The 18,895-nt window shown below is 48.4% G+C and overlaps 1 protein-coding gene across 3 annotated transcripts in view; it reads left to right on the top strand.

Annotated features, from left to right (window-relative positions):
• The window catches only part of LOC128150717 (E3 ubiquitin-protein ligase RBBP6-like), a 43,719-nt gene extending 28,691 nt beyond the window's left edge, over positions 1-15,028 (top strand). Inside the window, exons 2-6 of one of the 3 annotated variants that reach the window (XM_052807160.1) lie at positions 4,640-4,806; positions 6,122-6,319; positions 6,400-6,478; positions 13,373-13,439; positions 14,666-15,028. In XM_052807160.1, coding sequence (XP_052663120.1) covers positions 4,762-4,806; positions 6,122-6,319; positions 6,400-6,478; positions 13,373-13,395 — 345 coding nt within the window. In that variant the 5' untranslated portion in view covers positions 4,640-4,761 and the 3' untranslated portion in view covers positions 13,396-13,439; positions 14,666-15,028. Of the gene's footprint in view, positions 1-4,639; positions 4,807-6,121; positions 6,320-6,399; positions 6,479-6,571; positions 6,799-13,138; positions 13,292-13,372; positions 13,440-14,665 lie in introns of those variants that run through there. The other 2 variants (XM_052807159.1, XM_052807158.1) reach the window with 2 other exon arrangements.
• The last annotated feature ends 3,867 nt before the right edge of the window (positions 15,029-18,895 follow it).

The raw sequence follows: 18,895 nt of genomic DNA, 5'->3' as shown, positions 1-18,895 counted from the left end.
CCAGACACCTAACTTGAAGGCAGCTAAAATGAAGGGCTGTGAATTCGGTGTTGGTGGTTTGCCTGTCTGTTTCTAGTTGTGTTCTAGACAACTCGGTTGTGGTTTTCCTCTTGTTTTGGGGGACTGTGGGCTCTTTGTTGCCACTTGTGAAAGTGCCCAGAATATGGTTGCAAGAGCTTGCGGTTCAGTCCACCGTGTGTGTCTGTTACCCTTACCATGTGGTGGAGTTGGTATGATGGGAAGTGCTTCTCAGAAGGACTCTTTCCCCAGCTGAACTGGTTACAGCATCTTCCTGTCTTCTCTGAAGGAAGTAATTTACCATCATCTTGCAGTTTGCCAGAAATGCACCAAGTGGAATGTGAACAAGATCACATGCAATCCCCTGCAATCTCAGCAGGTCAGGATTTGCTGTCTCCTGGTAAACTGGAAAGTGTCTAGCGCTTAAATTTTTCTCCATGAATGACACATTGTTTGGACTAGTGACTAGGTGCACCCCCAAATGCCCAGGCTTTGTTTCTAAGCCTTATTAATGTATTTTGAGAAGTATTGCCTCCTGAAGATACCACGTTCCTGATGAGGAACGGTTACTTCTAATTAAACTGAGCCACTTTCTTTCTAAAGAGCTGGACCGTGAGACTGTGGAGACGGAGGCGTTTCAGGAAGGAGATAGTCACGCAGTGCCAGTCTCTGACGAAAAAGCAGGGGCAATTCAATCAACAGGCGTGCCAGGTAATTGCTGTCCTTCAGTCATCCAGTGTCATGAATCAAAATCACTGTGTGTCTGCAGCCTCTTGCCCTGGTGCCCGCTACTGCACATCTTGTCAGCAGCCAAACTATTAGTACAGAGCGAGTGTTCTAAAAGAAGCCAGGAACGGCTCTCTGAGGATGACTGTCATCTCTGAGGTGTGGAGGTTACTGCCATCGGTGTGCCAGAGAGACACTCACTCGTAACCCTCTGTGGATGCAGTGAGATGCTCACCTCCCAGTGCAACCTGTTCACCGGAATTTCAGAACTTTGCCGTTTTGGGAGTGAAGCCATCTGAACCACCCTCAGCAGAGGATGGGAAATACGACTCTTAATCGAATGTGCCTCTTGCAATACCTGCATCCCAGAGCTTGCCCTGAGTCCCCCTAAGCCCAACAGAGGGGGATCCCTCCTGTGAAATGAGGTCCAAAGGGATTCACTGACGGATCGGGCATGGGCTTAGAGGGAACCTGTGCCACCCTCCTGCATCTTCTGTGCCTGAGCCATGCTGAGGTTTTACCTTTCTCTGATTCTTGGCAGTGGCAGTGCTGTCCAGCCCTGGAGAAGGCCACCACGCCAGGAGATATGAATTTTCTCCAAAGAACGCAGGTGATTAGCAGTCTTGCAGGGGGCCATAAGGGGAAGACAAGTCCTGAAACCTGGGGGCATGCAAGCAGTGCCCATGCTGGAGAAAAGGCAAAGAGGGAGAGAGCAAGGTTCAGGTGTCTCCTGAGAGGGCCTGACTCCATCCCCTCAGGGTGTGGGTGCTGGGCTGGGGAGAGAGCTGGGGGTGGCACTCCCTGACGCAGGGATGGTTTTTGTCTGTCTCAGAGAGGCTATTGGTCAAACAACTGTGCTCCCCCACATGCTCTCCACCTGGTCTCATGAGTTCTGTTCAGTGGGACAACTTGTCCCAAAGGGTCAGAGAGAGCCTCCAGGCAGCAGCACTAGCAAGCCTTGGAGAGTGAAAGTGGGTGAGCGCAAAAGAAATTGTGTGCAAATGTGAAGGGTGGCCGAGAAGGGGGAGCAAACCCGTGACACTGGGAAAACTGAATTACGGCCATGCCAGAGTGTAAGCAAAGCTCTGAGGAGAAAGAGAGGCTCCAGCCGTTGATTTGCAACAGCTTTGGGAGTTTCCTTTGCTTCTACTGAAACCAAGGAAACATTGCAGCCCCAGCATGTTCGCTGGTGCAGAGATGGTAACAAAGTGAGAAAGAACATTTCCTGGCAATGTCAGACCTCCTGTGAGATTACCAGTAGTGTGCAGGACACACTAATGCACAGAATTGTTCCTCCAGGTGTGGATGGCAAGAGAAACACAAATGCTATGGCTCCTCAAGATTTCCGGTACTACTGCATAGAAGGCGCCGTGGCGGTCGTGGGCTCTGTGCTGTTTGGGATGATATTGTGTTGTGTGATCTGTCTGTGGAGGAAGAGACAACGGTGAGTTGTTGGGAGGTTTTTCTGCCAAACTTCTGTATTAGATGGCTGCTATTAGCCATTTAGAGGTAGGGTATTCTGGAGTGCCGAGTCAGTTACTGGCCAAACTCTACTGAGATTTCTGCTGTAAGATGTTTTAACTGGCCTCTCAATTCATGGGCACTCTTTTGTGAAACCCCTTCCTCCTGTGGCAAGTGTTAGTTAAAAGTGACCCTGCCTCGACAAGAGCAGACCCAGCGACAGACATAGGATTAGCAAGGTCAGGAAGAAAAACGAGGGATGACATTGCCATAGAAAGTGAGAAGCGCAATAGTGACATCTTCCTGCCAGTGAACCTACCAGCAGAAATCACCCTGTTAGGTGATGCCGTAAATCCCAGAGGTTCACCTCGGCCAGGGTGACCCAGCAACTCAGACCGTGGTGAGGAACCTTCCCAGCTCTCGGCCTTGCTTTGGAGAAAGAGAGTCAGTCTGTCCCATCTGCACCTGAGCACTGCCAGCGTGCATGTTCTCAGCACAGGCAGGGGTTTTTTTCTGTGCAGGGGTACTTTCTCTCTTTGGATACATATTCTGAAAGGAGGATGGAGGGCATCTCACTGAACTGAGAGCCGAGGCTGTGCCCTTGTGTGGTGAGGGACGGGCAGGGGAGCCGAGTGCTGGTCTCTGCCAGGCACGCTGAGAAAGGTGAACAGGAGGCTCTCCTGGCCCTGCAGTGCTGTGCCCAGCTTTGGTCCCCTCGTCTGTCGCGGGCAGGTCTCCTTCCAGGCAAGTGCAGAGCAGGCAGGTCAGGATGGTCAGGGCCGAGAGGAGACGAGCCGTGGGCAGGCGAGCAGAGCCCCAGACGAGGGGTGCGGGGTGCCCTGTTTTCCGCACGGAGCTCTCCATGCCCACAGCTCCCACGTGCAGCCAGGTGTCCGCACCCCGCGAGGCGCCCAGTGCTGCCCCGCACCCTCACACCCACCCGGCCCCACAGCCGCGGTGGGGCCTCAGCAGCCTCCTCTCTCTGCAGGCGCCTCTCCGCAGCTTCGTGAGCCCGGCCTGACACCAGCAGCTGCTCCTCGGGCCTGGACAGCCCGAGCAGCTGCCCCAGCACCCCGGAGAGCTGGACCCGACAGCAAGAGCCATCACCTGTGCCTGGAAAACCAGCCCGCCTGCCACAGAGCACCAGGGAACGGGCCTCCACCAGCCCGGACAGCCGCCCGGCCCGCCCGCCTCCACCCCGGCCCCCATGGCTGTCCAACTCAGCCAGCCGGGTGTTGCGGGACCAGCCCTGCGACCTCGAGCCCCCAGAGGAGTCGAAGCCACCCGCCCACGCTCCAAGACCATCGCGCCAGCCCTCCTGCAAGGGCCTGAGCCAGCCCCGCCAGGGTATGGGTTTGGGCTACGATGACAGACTCCTGACGGACAGCTTCAGGGATCGACCATTCATGTCCGAATAATGGCACAGCAATAAATACAGATCAGTAGCACAATTGTCCAGGTCGTAATGGCAGCAGACTCAGGGATTCACCAATCCTGGGCCGAACTTCGTATCAGGGCACGCAGAGACCTGGATGCCCACGGTGTCAGCAGGCAGGGAGCTGGGCATGAGACCCACCAACAGGCTGGGGGAGCCCAGCTTCCCTGGTGGGACTGTCCTGCTAAATTCTGAGCCACAGAGGCACCAAAGGGGCTCGTTAACAGGTCATCATCCCCACCTCTGCTCCCTGGGCCAGCTTTGTCCTGGAGTGCACAGGACAGGGGTACCGTGTAGGGCAAGACCAGCGCCAGCCCCTCCATTGTGAGCACGCCAAATACACCACATAAGGCAAAGCTAGAAATAAAACGCAGAGCAGCACAAAGCTGCTATCGAGCCATAACAGAGACACCGTCTGTTCTGCTTTTGGCTGGGATGGAGTTAATTTTGTGTTAAGTTGGAGTTAATTTTTGTGTGAAATGGACTGAAGCTTTCCTGTTGCTATAAACTGAGAAAATACTACCGTGTGCTGAGAGCAGTGGCTGTTTTAAAACGCACTTGGTAGCACTTTCGGTTTTCCGTCATGGATCTCCTTTTGTAGAAGCTGTAACATAGATTTCTTCCTTTTAGCAAATGTAATTACTTGGAGACTACCTTTATCCTGAGCCTGCAATTTACATTTATCCTCTGGCAAAGCAGAGGTGGGATTCATTTTGCCTGATTTCTAGCTGTCAAAAAAATATTTTCCTAGTCTGAGCTTCTTTCTTAGTTGATCCAATGAATGGGAGAGTTCCGCAGAAAGAAGATTGTTCCCCCTCCCTCTTCTAGTGTTGTGGCTGTGGAAAAGTAGTTTAAACTAAGTGCCTATGTTGTAGAAGGCTAATGTGGAGTGAGAAGAATTCCATCTCTTATCTTCCTTTGATAAAATGCAAAGCTTGGAAAATTTTTCCTTTACCCATCTTCAACTTGTTTCTTTTTCCTTCCCCACCCCTCCTCCAGGGAAGCTTCTGCTAGAGAAAAGAAGGAAAAGCCTCCCTTTTTACCAGAGGAGCCGTCCTCCTCCTCAGATAATCCTGTTCCACACGAGTTGTTATGTCTCATTTGTAAGGATCTAATGACTGATGCAGCTGTTATTCCCTGCTGTGGAAACGGTTGTTGTGATGAATGTAAGTGTTACTCCCATATTTGTTGATTCAAAACATCACATCTGATCTTCTGAAAGCAGAAAGAGGAGATAACGAAATAACTTTGTTACCAGTTCTATTTAATGATTAAGTATACACTGAATATGAAAGCGCTCTTCTTGTATAAAGTGAAAAAATATCCAGGAAGCTTTTCCCCCTTTTTCGTATCTAGTTAAATCTTCTTTACATGTGGAAGGACGAGTATGAGAAGAGTGGCTAACTGTGCAGGTGATTACAGTGTTACATATCGAATGCGTTTAGTTTGTCCACAGCCCTTTCTCTCATACTAAATTATGTAGCCAACTCTGGGGACTTATGGTGGTCTGCAAGAAGCGGATAGTTAGGCATTTAATCCACATTCTTCTCCACGGGAGAGTTGGTTAAAACCTTCAGAACTCAAACCTACTAATGTTTTTTTTGAGACGTGTTTCATTCATTAACCTTGAGGTTGGGGACTTCTCACTGTACTAGATAGTGGGAAAAAGACTGGTTGAAACATCAAGACACAGCCTATGCTACATCTTCAGATGTTACAATAGTGAAATATCAAAACTGTATAGTTATTTGCTGCATACTAGAAATTTTTTACACTATTGAACAGCTATAGCTTCATGCTCTCAATTCAAGACCATATTCACCCATTAATCATATGTGTGTTTTTATAATTGATGAGAACCCCCAAAACTTCCTTAGTTTGGCTAAATACTATTTTGATTATTCTAATTCTACACAGGTATTAGAACAGCATTGCTGGAATCTGAGGAACATACATGCCCAGCGTGGCATCAGACGGATGTTTCGCCTGATGCTTTAATTGCCAACAAGTGCCTACACCAGGTAACGTGATGACATTTACGTCAAGTGCTTGTAAGAAAAGGCTATTTGTAAAAAGCCGAAAGGGAAGAAGATACTAACTTACATCTCCTTAAGCAAGGCGTAATTGAATAAGGCTAAATTTACTTTTCAAATACATTATCTGTTGTTGTCACAGAAGCTTACAACTCTTTAGAGACAACCTGGCAAATTCAGGTCACGCTTTTGTTTAACGTGATTGCCTCGCTTTCAAATCCGGCGTTAACACTGTAGTATGTTACATACGGTTACTCTGAGTTACCAGTCATTAGTATCAGTGTTTCATGTGATGTGTATGTTGGTTTCATATATCTGTATCTTGGTTTCTTTTAGGACTGATAGCACTTACAGGAATACACAAGCAATTTTCCTCTGTGAAGGCTTTTGTTCGTATATCTGCTGAAGTTTCATCTTACCCTTTTTGTAAATGTTTTTCTGCCTCTAGGCTGTGAACAACTTCAAAAATGGAACTGGCTACACAAAAAGGCTCCGTCAGCAGATTCAGCAGCAACAGCAGCAGCAGCCGCTACTGCCACCGCCTCCACCACCACTCCTGAGTGGTACACCTCCTGCTGCTCTGGTGACTGCCGCTGAACCTTCTACATCTTCCTCTCTGTTCACCAGCAGTTCGTTGGAAGAGAAGGTAAGCTTTCTTTCAACATATGCAGCTATTCTTATATTTTAGTACAGCTTATTTTCCAACTGTCTGTGTTTATTCACAAGGGCTATCAGGATCCTGTGCGAAGGCAACCAGCATTAGCAAGTCGTCTGGGCCCCCAAGGACAATCAATACCCACCACTGGTAAGGAACTGTAACTTTAGAATGTCTTTTAAAAAATTCTCTTCAGATAAACTGAATGGGATTTTTTGCTATTTCCTCTCTCCACTCCAAAAGGTCATCCAGCGAGAGCCAGTACACTTTGCTCAGCAGGTGGCAGACCAGGCTGGGAACTGGAAGTATTCTACAGAAATTCAATGTATTACGACTTGTAAGCTGTTAAACGAGGCCGTAGCACTTAAGTTCTGCAACAGCCGATTTATAATGAAGTAAGTATGGACAGATAGTTGTGGAGAATACAAGTGGTCCTTAATTTTTAAATGGCCTAATTTGAATTGGCTTTAACAAAGGGGATCTGTGCTTGCAGTAAAATTCTTTAAAATAAAAGTCTAATACCTGATTGAAAAGAGGACTCTGAAAAAGGAACTTTTTTGGTGGAAACCGTAATTCCATATCAAAATTAAATACAATTAAAGGCTCAGGTGGAAAGCTACCCTTTTGATTACTGGCTGAACAGGGCTGTAGAAATTGATTTCCCAATAGAAGTCAGCCTCCAACATTCTTTTTCTAACAACTTAGTTGATGCTGATTGAGCAAATTCTTGGAAAAGTCAACACTGTTATCTTATGACAATTTTGAGTTTCTTCAGTTTAGTCAGCCCAAATAGCCAAGCTGCTTTCTCTCAGTTGGGGAGAGAGGAGTCTGTTTTATCTATTATTGCAGCGTCAGGTCAGTCCTTCCTTTTGGAATATACGTGTTAGAGATAGATTGTAAGGGTGCACTGTGTTTATCAAATCTTAAAGATAAATCAGAACAAAACCCCGGATCCATCCCACAGATTGTCTAAAATCTCCAATTCAGGAAGCAAGAAAATAACAATTCAGGGACAAGAGCAGGCCAAATATGTCATCGTGAGGCAACAGCATAGGAAGCATACGTGGAAGAAGATAAAAGAAGTTCGAGAGAAGACGAGTTATTATCTGTGCCATACGGGCTGCCGGCAGCTGTGGCTTGGCACTGCTCTCAGGCTACCGACCCAGCTTCAAGGCGGAAAAAAAAGTGGCTTTCTCTGAATGCTGGCATCAGGAACAAGGTGCTTTAACTTGCCAGCAGGTGTCTGCAGGCTTTTATCAGCATGAGTTTGTGTGGTAGGAATGGAAGGTGTAGCTGGTGTTACTTCAGTGAAGGTCACAGGGTTTGGGGGTTTTCTTGCTTGGTTGGATTTGATTGGTTGGTTGGTTTGGTTTTGTGCTATCAGTTTGGGGGGTTCAGGAGCTGATTTCCAGTCATTCGTCCTACCAAGTGGTGAGGGTAGAAAAGGCTGGAGTAACAAATTTCTACCCGGCTGGAGGCAAGCCAACCTCATGAGTCGGAGAGACGCATTCACAGTGAAGGCTCATACACCACCCTGATGGCTGAAGGCAACTCCCTGAACTGTAATAGTGTAAACGTATCCATTGTCTGTCAGAGTATGCAGGAGAAATGGCTTGCAGCTTTGTGAAGCTATAAGTGACAAAACTTGGAACAAATCAGTTTAACTTCTTGTATAAAATTAGGATCTCTCAGAACAGAAGTATGTTGGAGCTGTTCACTATAGTGGACAAATCATAGCAAGAGTTGGCAAAATATTAAATTGCCAGAGACTTCTCATTTAAGCAGAAGGCTGATGGATGAATAGGTAGTATGCCACGTGTGCTACTTTCTCTCTTAAGATCTCTTCTTTGTATATGCCTGGCAGTCTGGTACAGTTGAGAGAGAGAAGTAAGATTGTTTTATTTTTTATTTGCTTTTAATTCCAAAAGGGGAACACATTCTGTTGCGCATAAGTCACTCTCAATAAAGCTTTCCAAGTGCCATTTTTAACTTTTAAGTTGTGAGATCAAATTTTCAGTAATACATGCAGGCAACTGAAAAATATCTACTCTTGACTAAAAGAATTTGCTCTTAATAATATCTGCTATATCTAATTTATATTGTCCTTTATGTCAATCTCTAATTATAGCCTCTGTAGGAAGAACGGGGCAACGAAAGGCAGATGGTGGCCTTCTGTACACTGGAAAGATCTTGGATGCTAGCAAAGTCTAAAACCCATTCTTGTGTTGTGCCAGCTTTCTGAAGTGCAAGTTGTACGCTGCAAGTAATACGTAAAACATGTAGGAAGTTGCTGCTGTAGGTGTTCTAATTTAGATGTAGTGTACATCAATTAAACATAGGCTTTCCTTCTGTATTTGTTATGGAAATGATAGCATAAGAAGGAAAATATTCATTATGACTATTTTTACTTAGGAAGTGGAAGTTGACAATGCCTATAAACAAGGCAAGGCAAATTAGGTCAAGGCCTATTTACCCTTGTAAGTAAACAGCTGTTCTGACTGGGGAGACTAGTTGATAGGACTACAGTCCTAATACCCCCCCGCTCCAGCTTTTTTGGAAAACGCATAGAAAAAAGTTTGAAAAATGAGCTCATAGAGAAGGGAGGCGGGGGAACCCACTAGATGACTAAAAGCCATGTCTGTAGTTGGATAAAGCTACTCTGAGAGAGAGAAATCCATCTTCCCTCAGTGGAAGATAAGGGCAACAATTAGAAATAAGGAGCTGCAATAAGCTACCTTTTTAAAATCAAGTGTTGAAGCTGTCCTTTGAGCACTTCCTCATCCCATTCCAGCCAAAGTGGGTCAGATGCTTTAAATAGTTCTAAGCATCTCTTGACTAACCCAGCTAATACTTGAAGTTGTCCGTATGTGAAGTAGGAAAATGTCCTGTTTGAATAATGGCATCATTAATCCCTTTAGCATTTGGGTCTGGATATGGGCTCTTTGATCAAGCATGATGAGTTGTAGAGTGTTGGAGAATGGCTGAGGGAGCGCGGTCATGGCTCCATGGAGGAGTTTTGTTCTACCAATCTGGACATAAAACCAGACTAGGCTGCGATGGAAAATTCCGAGTCATGCTGACAAGGAAGAAAAGAAGGTCATACTGACCTTGTATTGTGTAGATAAGGAGGTACTGTATGAGGAAAAACAGGATGTAACGCGGGCCCAGGCACGAAGGCAGTAACTGCAAGTAGGAGGAGTATGATAATGTAACCTTTAGAGCTAAGCCAATGATTGTAGGACAAGTATGTATAAGATATAACTTTGTGTTATAAATATGTGAAGGTTTTGCAGTAAAGTGAAGCTTGCTTTATCACTCACATTGAGTCGACTGCTTGACTTCCCTCGCTCGTCGCAAGTGGCGCCCGAACAGGGACCCCATCCTTGTTCTTCACCGGACAGCGAGGTCGGAGAAGCACTGGTAGCAGCGACCAGGGAGCAAAAGATCGGCGGACGCTGCTGCGGCGCGCCTGATCCGTGCTTGGACCCAGGACAAAAAGGAAGGGGTTCGCCGTCCGAAAGAAGGCTACCCGGGGAAAAAGGCTGCACTTGACCGGATAATTAAGAAGGTCGACATAGAGCGCAACGGAAAACGAGGTAGCATTCAAACTTTTAAAACGCTTTTTAGAAAAGCGGGGAGTAAGCCAATTAAAAGACCTGGCTGGATTAATCGCGTTAGGGAAAGTGAAGGGGTTTTTTAAGGACCCCGAAAGTATGTTTGAAGTAGATGAGTGGCGTTCTTACGGTGATTGTTTGTGGGATTTAGTAATTGATGATGATAAATCAGCAAAGAAATTGATGAAATCTTGGAGAGATGTTATTAACTGCATGAAAAAATATAAAGCTGAAAAGAAAATGGCTGCGGCTCCCTCTGATCGGCTTGCGCAATCTGATCCTGCCGCTGGTCGTCTCACAGCAGGGGGTGACTATTTTTCGCCTCCGCCTTCGGGAATTCCTGTTCCCGTCGTTCGCCGACCTTCTCATCCTCCTCCTGATCCACCGACAGAAGGGGTTTGTCCCTCCGCACCGCCGGAGGGGAGGGAGGAGGAGGGCCGAAGTGGATTCCCAGCCGTTGGACCAAGGCTGCCGTTGCTGATGATAATCAACATAGTTCTACTCACACTGATTCCAGCGATGCCACTGCCCAGCCGTGCGAACCTATGGGTGGCATGGGCGAATAGAACTGGGACAACAGACTTTTGCCTGAGTTCAGCTACGGCAACTGAGCCTTTTAAAACATGTTTGATAGGTTTTCCTGAAATTATTGTTAGTGATTTTCATAAGTGGACGTCTGTAACAATTAACTGTACAAATGTTACTGTATCAAATTGTTCGGTACAATTAATACGAGCCCTAAATCACACTCTCCCTTGGGACCCCCAAGAAATTGACCTTTTGGGGTCTGAAAAAATTAGAAATGCAACCGATAATGTTACTACTCAGACATGTTTTGTGTTTGGAAGAATTAGCCGCTTTGGCGCACAGACCCAAGTTCTGCAATCCCTCCTTGCTGTAAACAGCCGCCTTGATGACAACAACCCTTTTGTTAATACCTCTGGCTGGACTGTTGTCTCACCTTTCATGAGTGGCTTTACAGTAGGCAAACATTGTGGAAATTATAATCAGACCCGCACACTCGGTGCCTATGGCTGGAGTATGCGGGGAACCAGTAGCTCTTTGTGGAACAATGATACGGCCAAAGCTCTTCCCCCCGGGTATTTTTTGATCTGTGGGGATCGAGCATGGCCTGGCATTCCAAAGAACGCCTTTGGAGGGCCTTGTTATTTAGGTAAATTGACTCTGCTCACAGTTAGCTGACAAGTTGGATCAATATAACTACAGTACCGCGACAAAAAAGGTCTATACATCAATTGCGGACAGATTGTAACAACAATGTTGAGTTATGGTCGAGCACAGCCAATGTATTTGCTTCCTTAGTGCCTGGCATAGGCACTGCACAAGCGCTGGCTCAACTCAAGAAGTTAGCATGTTGGTCAGTGAAACAAGCTAGCGTAACCACCAAAGTCTTCTCCGAAATGGCTCGAGACATGGACAGTTTACGCCATGCCATTTTACAAAATCGAGCAGCCATTGACTTTTTATTATTGGCACAAGGACATGGCTGTGAAGATGTAGAAGGTATGTGTTGCTTTAATCTCACAGATCACAGTTACTCTATTCAGAAGCAACTGCAGTGGCTGCGCGACCACACAAAAAGGGTTACCGAAGGCGACAGTCCTTTTGATGATTGGCTCAAATCCATATTTGGAGGATTGTCTCCTTGGCTGTTGTTGTTGGTTAAAGAAGGATTGCGCTGGCTTGGCATTTTAGTAGCACTCGTAGTCATAGTAAAAATAGCATATCACTGTATTCTGAATAATGTTGCAAAAATGAACCACAGTGCCTTGATGGTCCAAAAAGAAAAAGGGGGAATTGTTGGAGAATGGCTGAGGGAGCGCGGTCATGGCTCCATGGAGGAGTTTTGTTCTACCAATCTGGACATAAAACCAGACTAGGCCGCGATGGAAAATTCCGAGTCATGCTGACAAGGAAGAAAAGAAGGTCATACTGACCTTGTATTGTGTAGATAAGGAGGTACTGTATGAGGAAAAACAGGATGTAACGCGGGCCCAGGCACGAAGGCAGTAACTGCAAGTAGGAGGAGTATGATAATGTAACCTTTAGAGCTAAGCCAATGATTGTAGGACAAGTATGTATAAGATATAACTTTGTGTTATAAATATGTGAAGGTTTTGCAGTAAAGTGAAGCTTGCTTTATCACTCACATTGAGTCGACTGCTTGACTTCCCTCGCTCGTCGCAGTAGAGACCTTTTTCATGTGTCTCCCCCTTTTGCTACTAGTGTTTCTGTAGAGACCCTTGATCCATTAAGTACAGTCCTCACCTCCTGTCCCACCCCTTTCTCTCCCCTGCTTTCATCTAGTAATGCAAAGTAGGGTTTTTTTTCTCCATTTTTCACTTTCCAAAGCAAGGGTTCTGTGGTGTAAAAAAAAAAAAAAAAAGCTCATGCTGCTTTTAATTTAATGTTGTGCTGCCATGTCAGTCCTGTGCTGCTTCTGATTGCAAGGGAGTCTAAGCAAACAGGGCAAGCGGAGGGTTGGAGGTGAAAATGATGCCTTGCTGTGCCTGGAGTTCCAGGGGCAGTAACCTTGTGGGCCTCCAAACCCAGGTGCCTGGTGTCCTGCTCAGCCTAACTGGGCAGTGAGCTAGCTCAAGCAGATTTGAGCACCTTCTACAAACAGAGCTTAACTTGTGCTGCTCTGCATGCTGACACACAGCCCTTGGATTTAGATTAAAACAGATGTATGTACAGCTAAGCCTCTGAACTGAATAAAAATTGAACACTGTGTTAAGAGCACAAGGCTCTGCTAGCAACATTAGCTGCAGATTGGTTGATGTTTTCATTCATCCTCTTCCGTAAACAAAACCAAGGTAATGCTGAATTTGCTTCAACAACTCTGTTTAACAGACCACTTTGTTGTATGTCCTTCCTCTACAATTACCTATAAAGTCCTTCCAGAGTCAGTAGAAGCAACTTGGTAGCAACTTGGATCTTTTCTTATATCCAGAAATGTTTTTTTAAAAAAGTAGTTGTGACTTCTAAGTTAGCTCAAGTTATCAAAAAACCATAAGCAGGATCTTTTTTCCCTCATTTATGTTAATGCTGGGCAAAAGAGCAGAAGCTGATTTGGAAACCTCTAAGTGGAAGGGTGTTTTCCAGTAAGGTGGTTGGTTTGTTGTTTTTTTTTTTTTCTTTTGAGGATTCTTCAGTATTTTATTGTCTCCCACAGTACTCCTAGGCTGCAGAACCAGCCTCAAAGGCATTATGGAATGACTTCTCCAATTAGCTTGGCTCCTCCTAAGGATGTAGATTGCATTCATACTCAGAAGCTGGTTGAAGTGATGAAAGCATTTGGGGTATTTGAAGATGAGGAAGAACTGAATCACAGGTATAACAAGGCTGTAAAGTTTGTTTATCTCCTGGGCTTTTTTAGGACAAACTTATACATGAGTTTTCTTTACAGGCTGGTCGTTCCTGGTAAACTGAATAACTTGGTCAAAGAATGGATTTCAGAACTTGGTGAGAGCAAGGTAAGGATTTTTGATACGTTCTTATCAAAACAGCTGAAGCCTTTTTGCTTCTTTTAAAGGTGATACTACTAGGATTTATGCTAAAGTTCAACTTTTAACTTTCTTCTTAAGTATCAAGGAGAGCTGTAGTAACTGCCATTGAAATAATGTATAAAAGATACTTCAGATCAAGCTCTTCAAGTCCTTGGGGCACTGAATAAATTTGGGAAGTGGCTCCATCAGTTGACTTGTAGCAGTTAACAAAGCTGAAACAACATATTGTGGGGTGAGAGAGGTGGTAAATGAGCAGTAATCTTGCCCCAGACAGCCTGCAGCACTCAGTCTAGTTTGACATTATTTCACTAGACTTGCCTTTGGTATGGCTCTTAGATTGTGTTAATTTATGTGGGTCTGCTGCAGGGAAGACTGATAGTAGGTCTTAATTTGTTTAAATTGATGAAACGACTGCTACATTACTCTTTTTTTGTTTTGCTTGTGAGCTGCAAGCACTCACTTCAGAAAAACAGTATCAGTCCATTAGACTAACAACTCAGTCCGGGAGAGAGAGAGGACATTGTTTATGGAGGCTGTTGTAGTCTTTCTAAATGACTTAGAAAGAGACTCTGCATCTCAGTGGGATTCTGACGTAGAGCCTTGGAGGGAACGCATGGGTAAGTCGTGAGTCTTCGCTTCCTTTGGTGGGTCACAGGCAAAAGCTCACTCTATCCCCTCTGCAGCTGCTGCTCTGCAGACCAACATTTAACGATTACTGGTATTGCACAGTGAGTTTAATGCGTTCTTCGCATGAAACCTTTCTACCCAGAACATCACCCGTGTGCCTTTGCAGCTTTGGGTGTCTCGGCTTACACCTGTGTCCGCTGCTCATCTTCCATGCACTACCATTCACTTATGAAGAAGTAGATTGCAACGTATCAGGGGAATGTTTCTCCTCCAGATGGGATTAGAGCAGTGGCTGTAGGCTGTGTGACTTCAGCTTGTGAGCTGGATGCCGTTCCAGAGCCACAGGGGGAATGCAGGGCTGAGGCATTCAGCTTTGGTTCTCTATTTTTTATGCCTTTATAATACTGTATTGCACTCCTCAGGAATCCAGGGTCCCCAGCTAGCAGTCCTTGCCCCAAGCCCACGGGCACAGCTGGACGTAGCAATCGTTCAGCCTCTCAAACACACTGTGCGACTGTCAGCAGTGCAGAACACATGAATATGTGGGACTGTCTCATCTCCTACAGGTGCTGGTGAGAAAAGTCCACAGGCTGCAAATTGCAAATGGCCGCTAATGTACCATGCAGCTGTGGTGCTGGCCACCCTGGCGTCCATAGTCCTTCTGGCAGCTTTGGGTCACCTGGTTAAATCGCTGCTGAAGAATAGGAAACAGTGAGTTGGTCTTCCCAGCATTCTTGCACAGCAAAGCATTCCCAGTGGCAGCATCCTGGAGTGCAGTTCACTCAGGGTAGCAGCACCCTGTTAGCATTTCATAGAATCAGAATCATAGAGTTGTGGAATGGTTTGGGTGGGAAGGGACCTTTAAAGATCATCTAGAGCAACCCCTCTGCCATGGCCAGGGACATCTCTCACTACGTCAGGTTGCTCAAAGCCACTCTGTACAGCATCGTTTTCAAGGCTCTTAGAGCCTTAGCTGGAACAAAAGCAAGAGAGGGTGATACAGATAGTCTCACGGCCCTTCGGATGGTGGGAACCACGAGTCGCGCAGCACTGAGCGGGCCTCCGACCAGCACGCAGCACACCGGGCAGACCCCAGCTGTAGACCAGGTTACCCCATTTTGGTCATTAAAGCTCTTACTGGATTTTTCTTACAAGAAACCACTCTGTTCATTGCTTCTAGTGTCGAGCAGAGCAGATCTTCCCCGACAACTTCTTGCTGCTGCCCTTTTAGACAAAGGCAAGGCCAGGCAGGTGGTGTGATCGCTGGTACTGAGCAGGAGTTGCCTGCAGGCTCCCCCGGTCCAACGAGCTGGCGGAGTTCATCCTGCAGGCAATTCTCCCAACTCTTCCACCTTCTCCCCAGAAGCAGCACAGGGGAACGGGGAAGGGAGGTTGCGGTCGGTTCCTAACGCTTTGTCTCTGCCGCTCCTATCTCCTCATGCTCTTCCCCTACTCCAGCATGTGGTCCCTCCCACGGGACCCAGTCCTTCATGAACTGCTCCAAGGGGTACAGGGCACAAGTACACCCGTGTGTGTGTTGTAATACATGTGTACGCAGGCACAGGTACACCCGTGTGTGTTGTAATGTCTGTTTATACATGTGCACACCCTGACGTGCATACAGGCACAGGTACGCCTGCATGCCTGCTGTAACACGTGTGTGCAGCCTAACATGTGTACATGGGCACAAGTACACCCCTCTGCGTGTTGTAATGCCTGTTGCAACACGCATGTACACCCTGACACGTGCACAGAAGCAATGTATACATGTTGTAATGCCCATTTACATGAGTGTACACCCTGGCATGTGCACACGGGCACGAGTACGCCCATGTGCATGTCGTAATGTGTGTTGTAACACACGTGTGCACCCCAAAGCGTACACAGGCACAAGGACACCTGTGTGCATGCTGTAACGTCTGTCATTTACACACATGTACACACGTGTGCGTGGCACTGTGTCAGAGCCTGCAGTACGTGTGTGTGCACATACAGCCCAATGTACACATGTGTGCACACACATACACAGGTGACCCTGCATGTGCAGGTCTGTACCTACCCCTACACACACGTCAGCGTCAGCTCCTGAAGCCACGTGCATGTGAACATGCGTGTGGACATGTGTGTGGTGTCCAGCATAGCCATGTGCCTGACATCACCACCGGCACGTGCGCTCCAGCCCAGTGCACACGCGTGTGCGTACGGACATGGCCCCATGTGCGCACACCCACATACGCCTCGTGTGTGTCGCCCCCTCCCTGCACACGGGTGCGGGGCACTCACATGGCAGTGGGGCGCAGGTGTGTGGGAGGGGCTACGTACCAGCCGTGGCCTGGATCGGGGAGTGGGGGGAACGGATGGATGGTTACTGGGAGGCACTGGGGCCTCCCTCCCCCTGCCCCCCACTCCCATACTGGGACCAGTAGAGCAGGAACCCAGTATGAACTGCGGGTGCTGCTCCCAGTGCCCCCAGTATGACCAGTACTGGTGCTCCCAGGTCCCAAGACGGCCGTCACTCATGCTCCCAGTATCCCCAATATGACCAGTGCCTGCCATTCCCAGCTCCCAGTACTGCCATTCCCTGCCACTTCCATTCCCAGTGCTCCCAGTATGACCAGTACCTGCCACTCCCAGCTCCCAGTACAACCATTAGCTGCCACTCACACTCCCAGTACGACCAGCACCTGCTGTTCCCAGCTCCCACTACAGCCAACACCTCTCCCTCCCAGTCCTCCCAGTAGACCCATTACCCCTCACTCCCAGTACACCCAGTTCTCCCAATAACTGTCCCTCTCTGCTCCCAGTACTCCTTCTCCACTCTGGCTCCCATTTCCCAGTATACCCAGTAGCTCCCAGTAAGACCATTACCCATCATTCCTCAGCCCCAGTATACCGACAGCTGTCACTCCCAGTACTCCCAGTATACCCAGTATCTCTCACTCTTAGCTCCAGTAACACCATTACCCGCCATTCCCCACTCCCAGTACTCCCAGTATAGCCTTTACACAGGCCTCCCAGTTCCCAGTACGCCCAGTCCGCGACATTCCCAGCTCCAAGCATACCAAGCAGCTGTCATTCCCAGCTCCCAGTAACACCAGTAACTGTTATTCCTAGCTCCCAGTAAGACCTGGCATTCCCAGTACGTCCTGTATGGCCTTTATGCAGTGCTCAGCCCTTACACTGCATTCCTGGCTCCAAGTAGAGCTCCTACATGGCACCTCCAGCTCCCAGTACTCCCAGTATACCTCTTAGCACTCCCAGCTACCAGTACAGCTCTTACACTGCACTCCTGCCTCCAAGTATAGCCCTTACCTGGCACCCCCAGCTCCCAGTATTCCTAGTATAGCCCTTACCTGGCATCCCCAGCTCCCAGTACTCCCAGTATAGCCCTTAACTGGCGCACTGGGCTCCTAGTGGAGCCTTGACCCGCCACTCCCAACTCCCAGTATGGCCAGTCCCTGCCCTCCCAGTGCTCTCATACTCGACTTATCAGGGCGCCGCACCCAGCCCAGCCCAGAGCACCCAGCCCAGACCTGGGAGAGGGGGACGCAGGCATCTGGGCACCCGAGGCACCCCCACCCCAGGGGAACCCAGGCATCTGGGGATGGGTGCTGACAAAAGAGCTGGTGATGAAACAGCCCGGGGCGGGCAGGGGGGGAGAAGTGAGCCCTTGGGAACTCTCTGCACTCCAGGGAGGGGGTGCAGGGCCAGACCCTCCCTTTCCCATTTGGTCCCATCCCCCCCATCAGTGTCACCCACTCAGGAGGGACCCACCCCCAAACCACAGCCCCTCCCAAAGCCCCAAATCCCCGCTATACCCCCCAGGCCACCCAGACACTCCAACACCCCAGGCACCCCCAAATTTAACCCACGTCCCTCCAGACACCCAAACACCCCCCCAATCCCTTCTATGCCCCAACATCCCCAAATCCCACTCATGCCCCCCATACCGATCCCCCAAACTTTGACTTCCTGACCCCCCCCAACCATACAGCCCCCCCAAACCCTGTCTGTTCCCCCCCCCCTTGAAAAGGGGGGGGGCAATGGGAATGGGGCAATGGGGGCATCTCCCCAAGGGATCCTGATTGGCTGTTCCCCTCCCTCCACATGAAGTGGTCTCCCCCGGATTTCGGGGGTAACCCCCCCAAATAGGGGGACACATCCCCACGAGGGGAAACTGAAGCACAGGGAGGGGTGTCTCACACAACATGGCTGCCTACCCCCTAGCTGTGCTGGTCCTTTAGGACCCAGGTGTGATGAGAGCCCCCCCCTCCCCCCCCAGCTTCGTTGGAAAAAGAGGATTTAGGGGGCTGAAGTGCTCAAGGGCCACCCATGGGGGGAATTATCCCCAAATGTGACACACACACCTCCAGATATATCCCGCTGCCCCCCCAAAAAAGCACAAGAGCTGCTCCCCAGAGTGGGGGTGCCCTGTCTGCACCCCCATAACTGCAGCCAGGACACCCCCCACAGTTAAGGCAGCACCCCATTGCCTCAGCCTGGACCCGCCCCATTAACTCAGCCCAGAGCCCCCCCATTTAACCCTCCCCTCATTTACCCCAGCACAGACTCCCCTCATTTACCTCACCTCAGATGACCCCCCCAATTCATACCAGGGGGGGTCAGACTCCCCCCCATTTACCCCAGAGTGTTCAGGACACCCCCCCCCCATTATCTCATCCCAGACGCCCCCTAATTTACCTCACGGGGGGAAGACACCCCCCCCGCTTACCTCAGCCCGAGATACCTGCTTCCAAGTGCAGCAGTAGGAGTTCACCAGCACAAGAATTAATCTC

This window comes from Harpia harpyja, chromosome 14 (assembly GCF_026419915.1).
Source record: "Harpia harpyja isolate bHarHar1 chromosome 14, bHarHar1 primary haplotype, whole genome shotgun sequence".
NCBI classification, from domain to species: domain Eukaryota; kingdom Metazoa; phylum Chordata; class Aves; order Accipitriformes; family Accipitridae; genus Harpia; species Harpia harpyja.
This window is presented reverse-complemented; position numbering and strand designations above follow the sequence as displayed.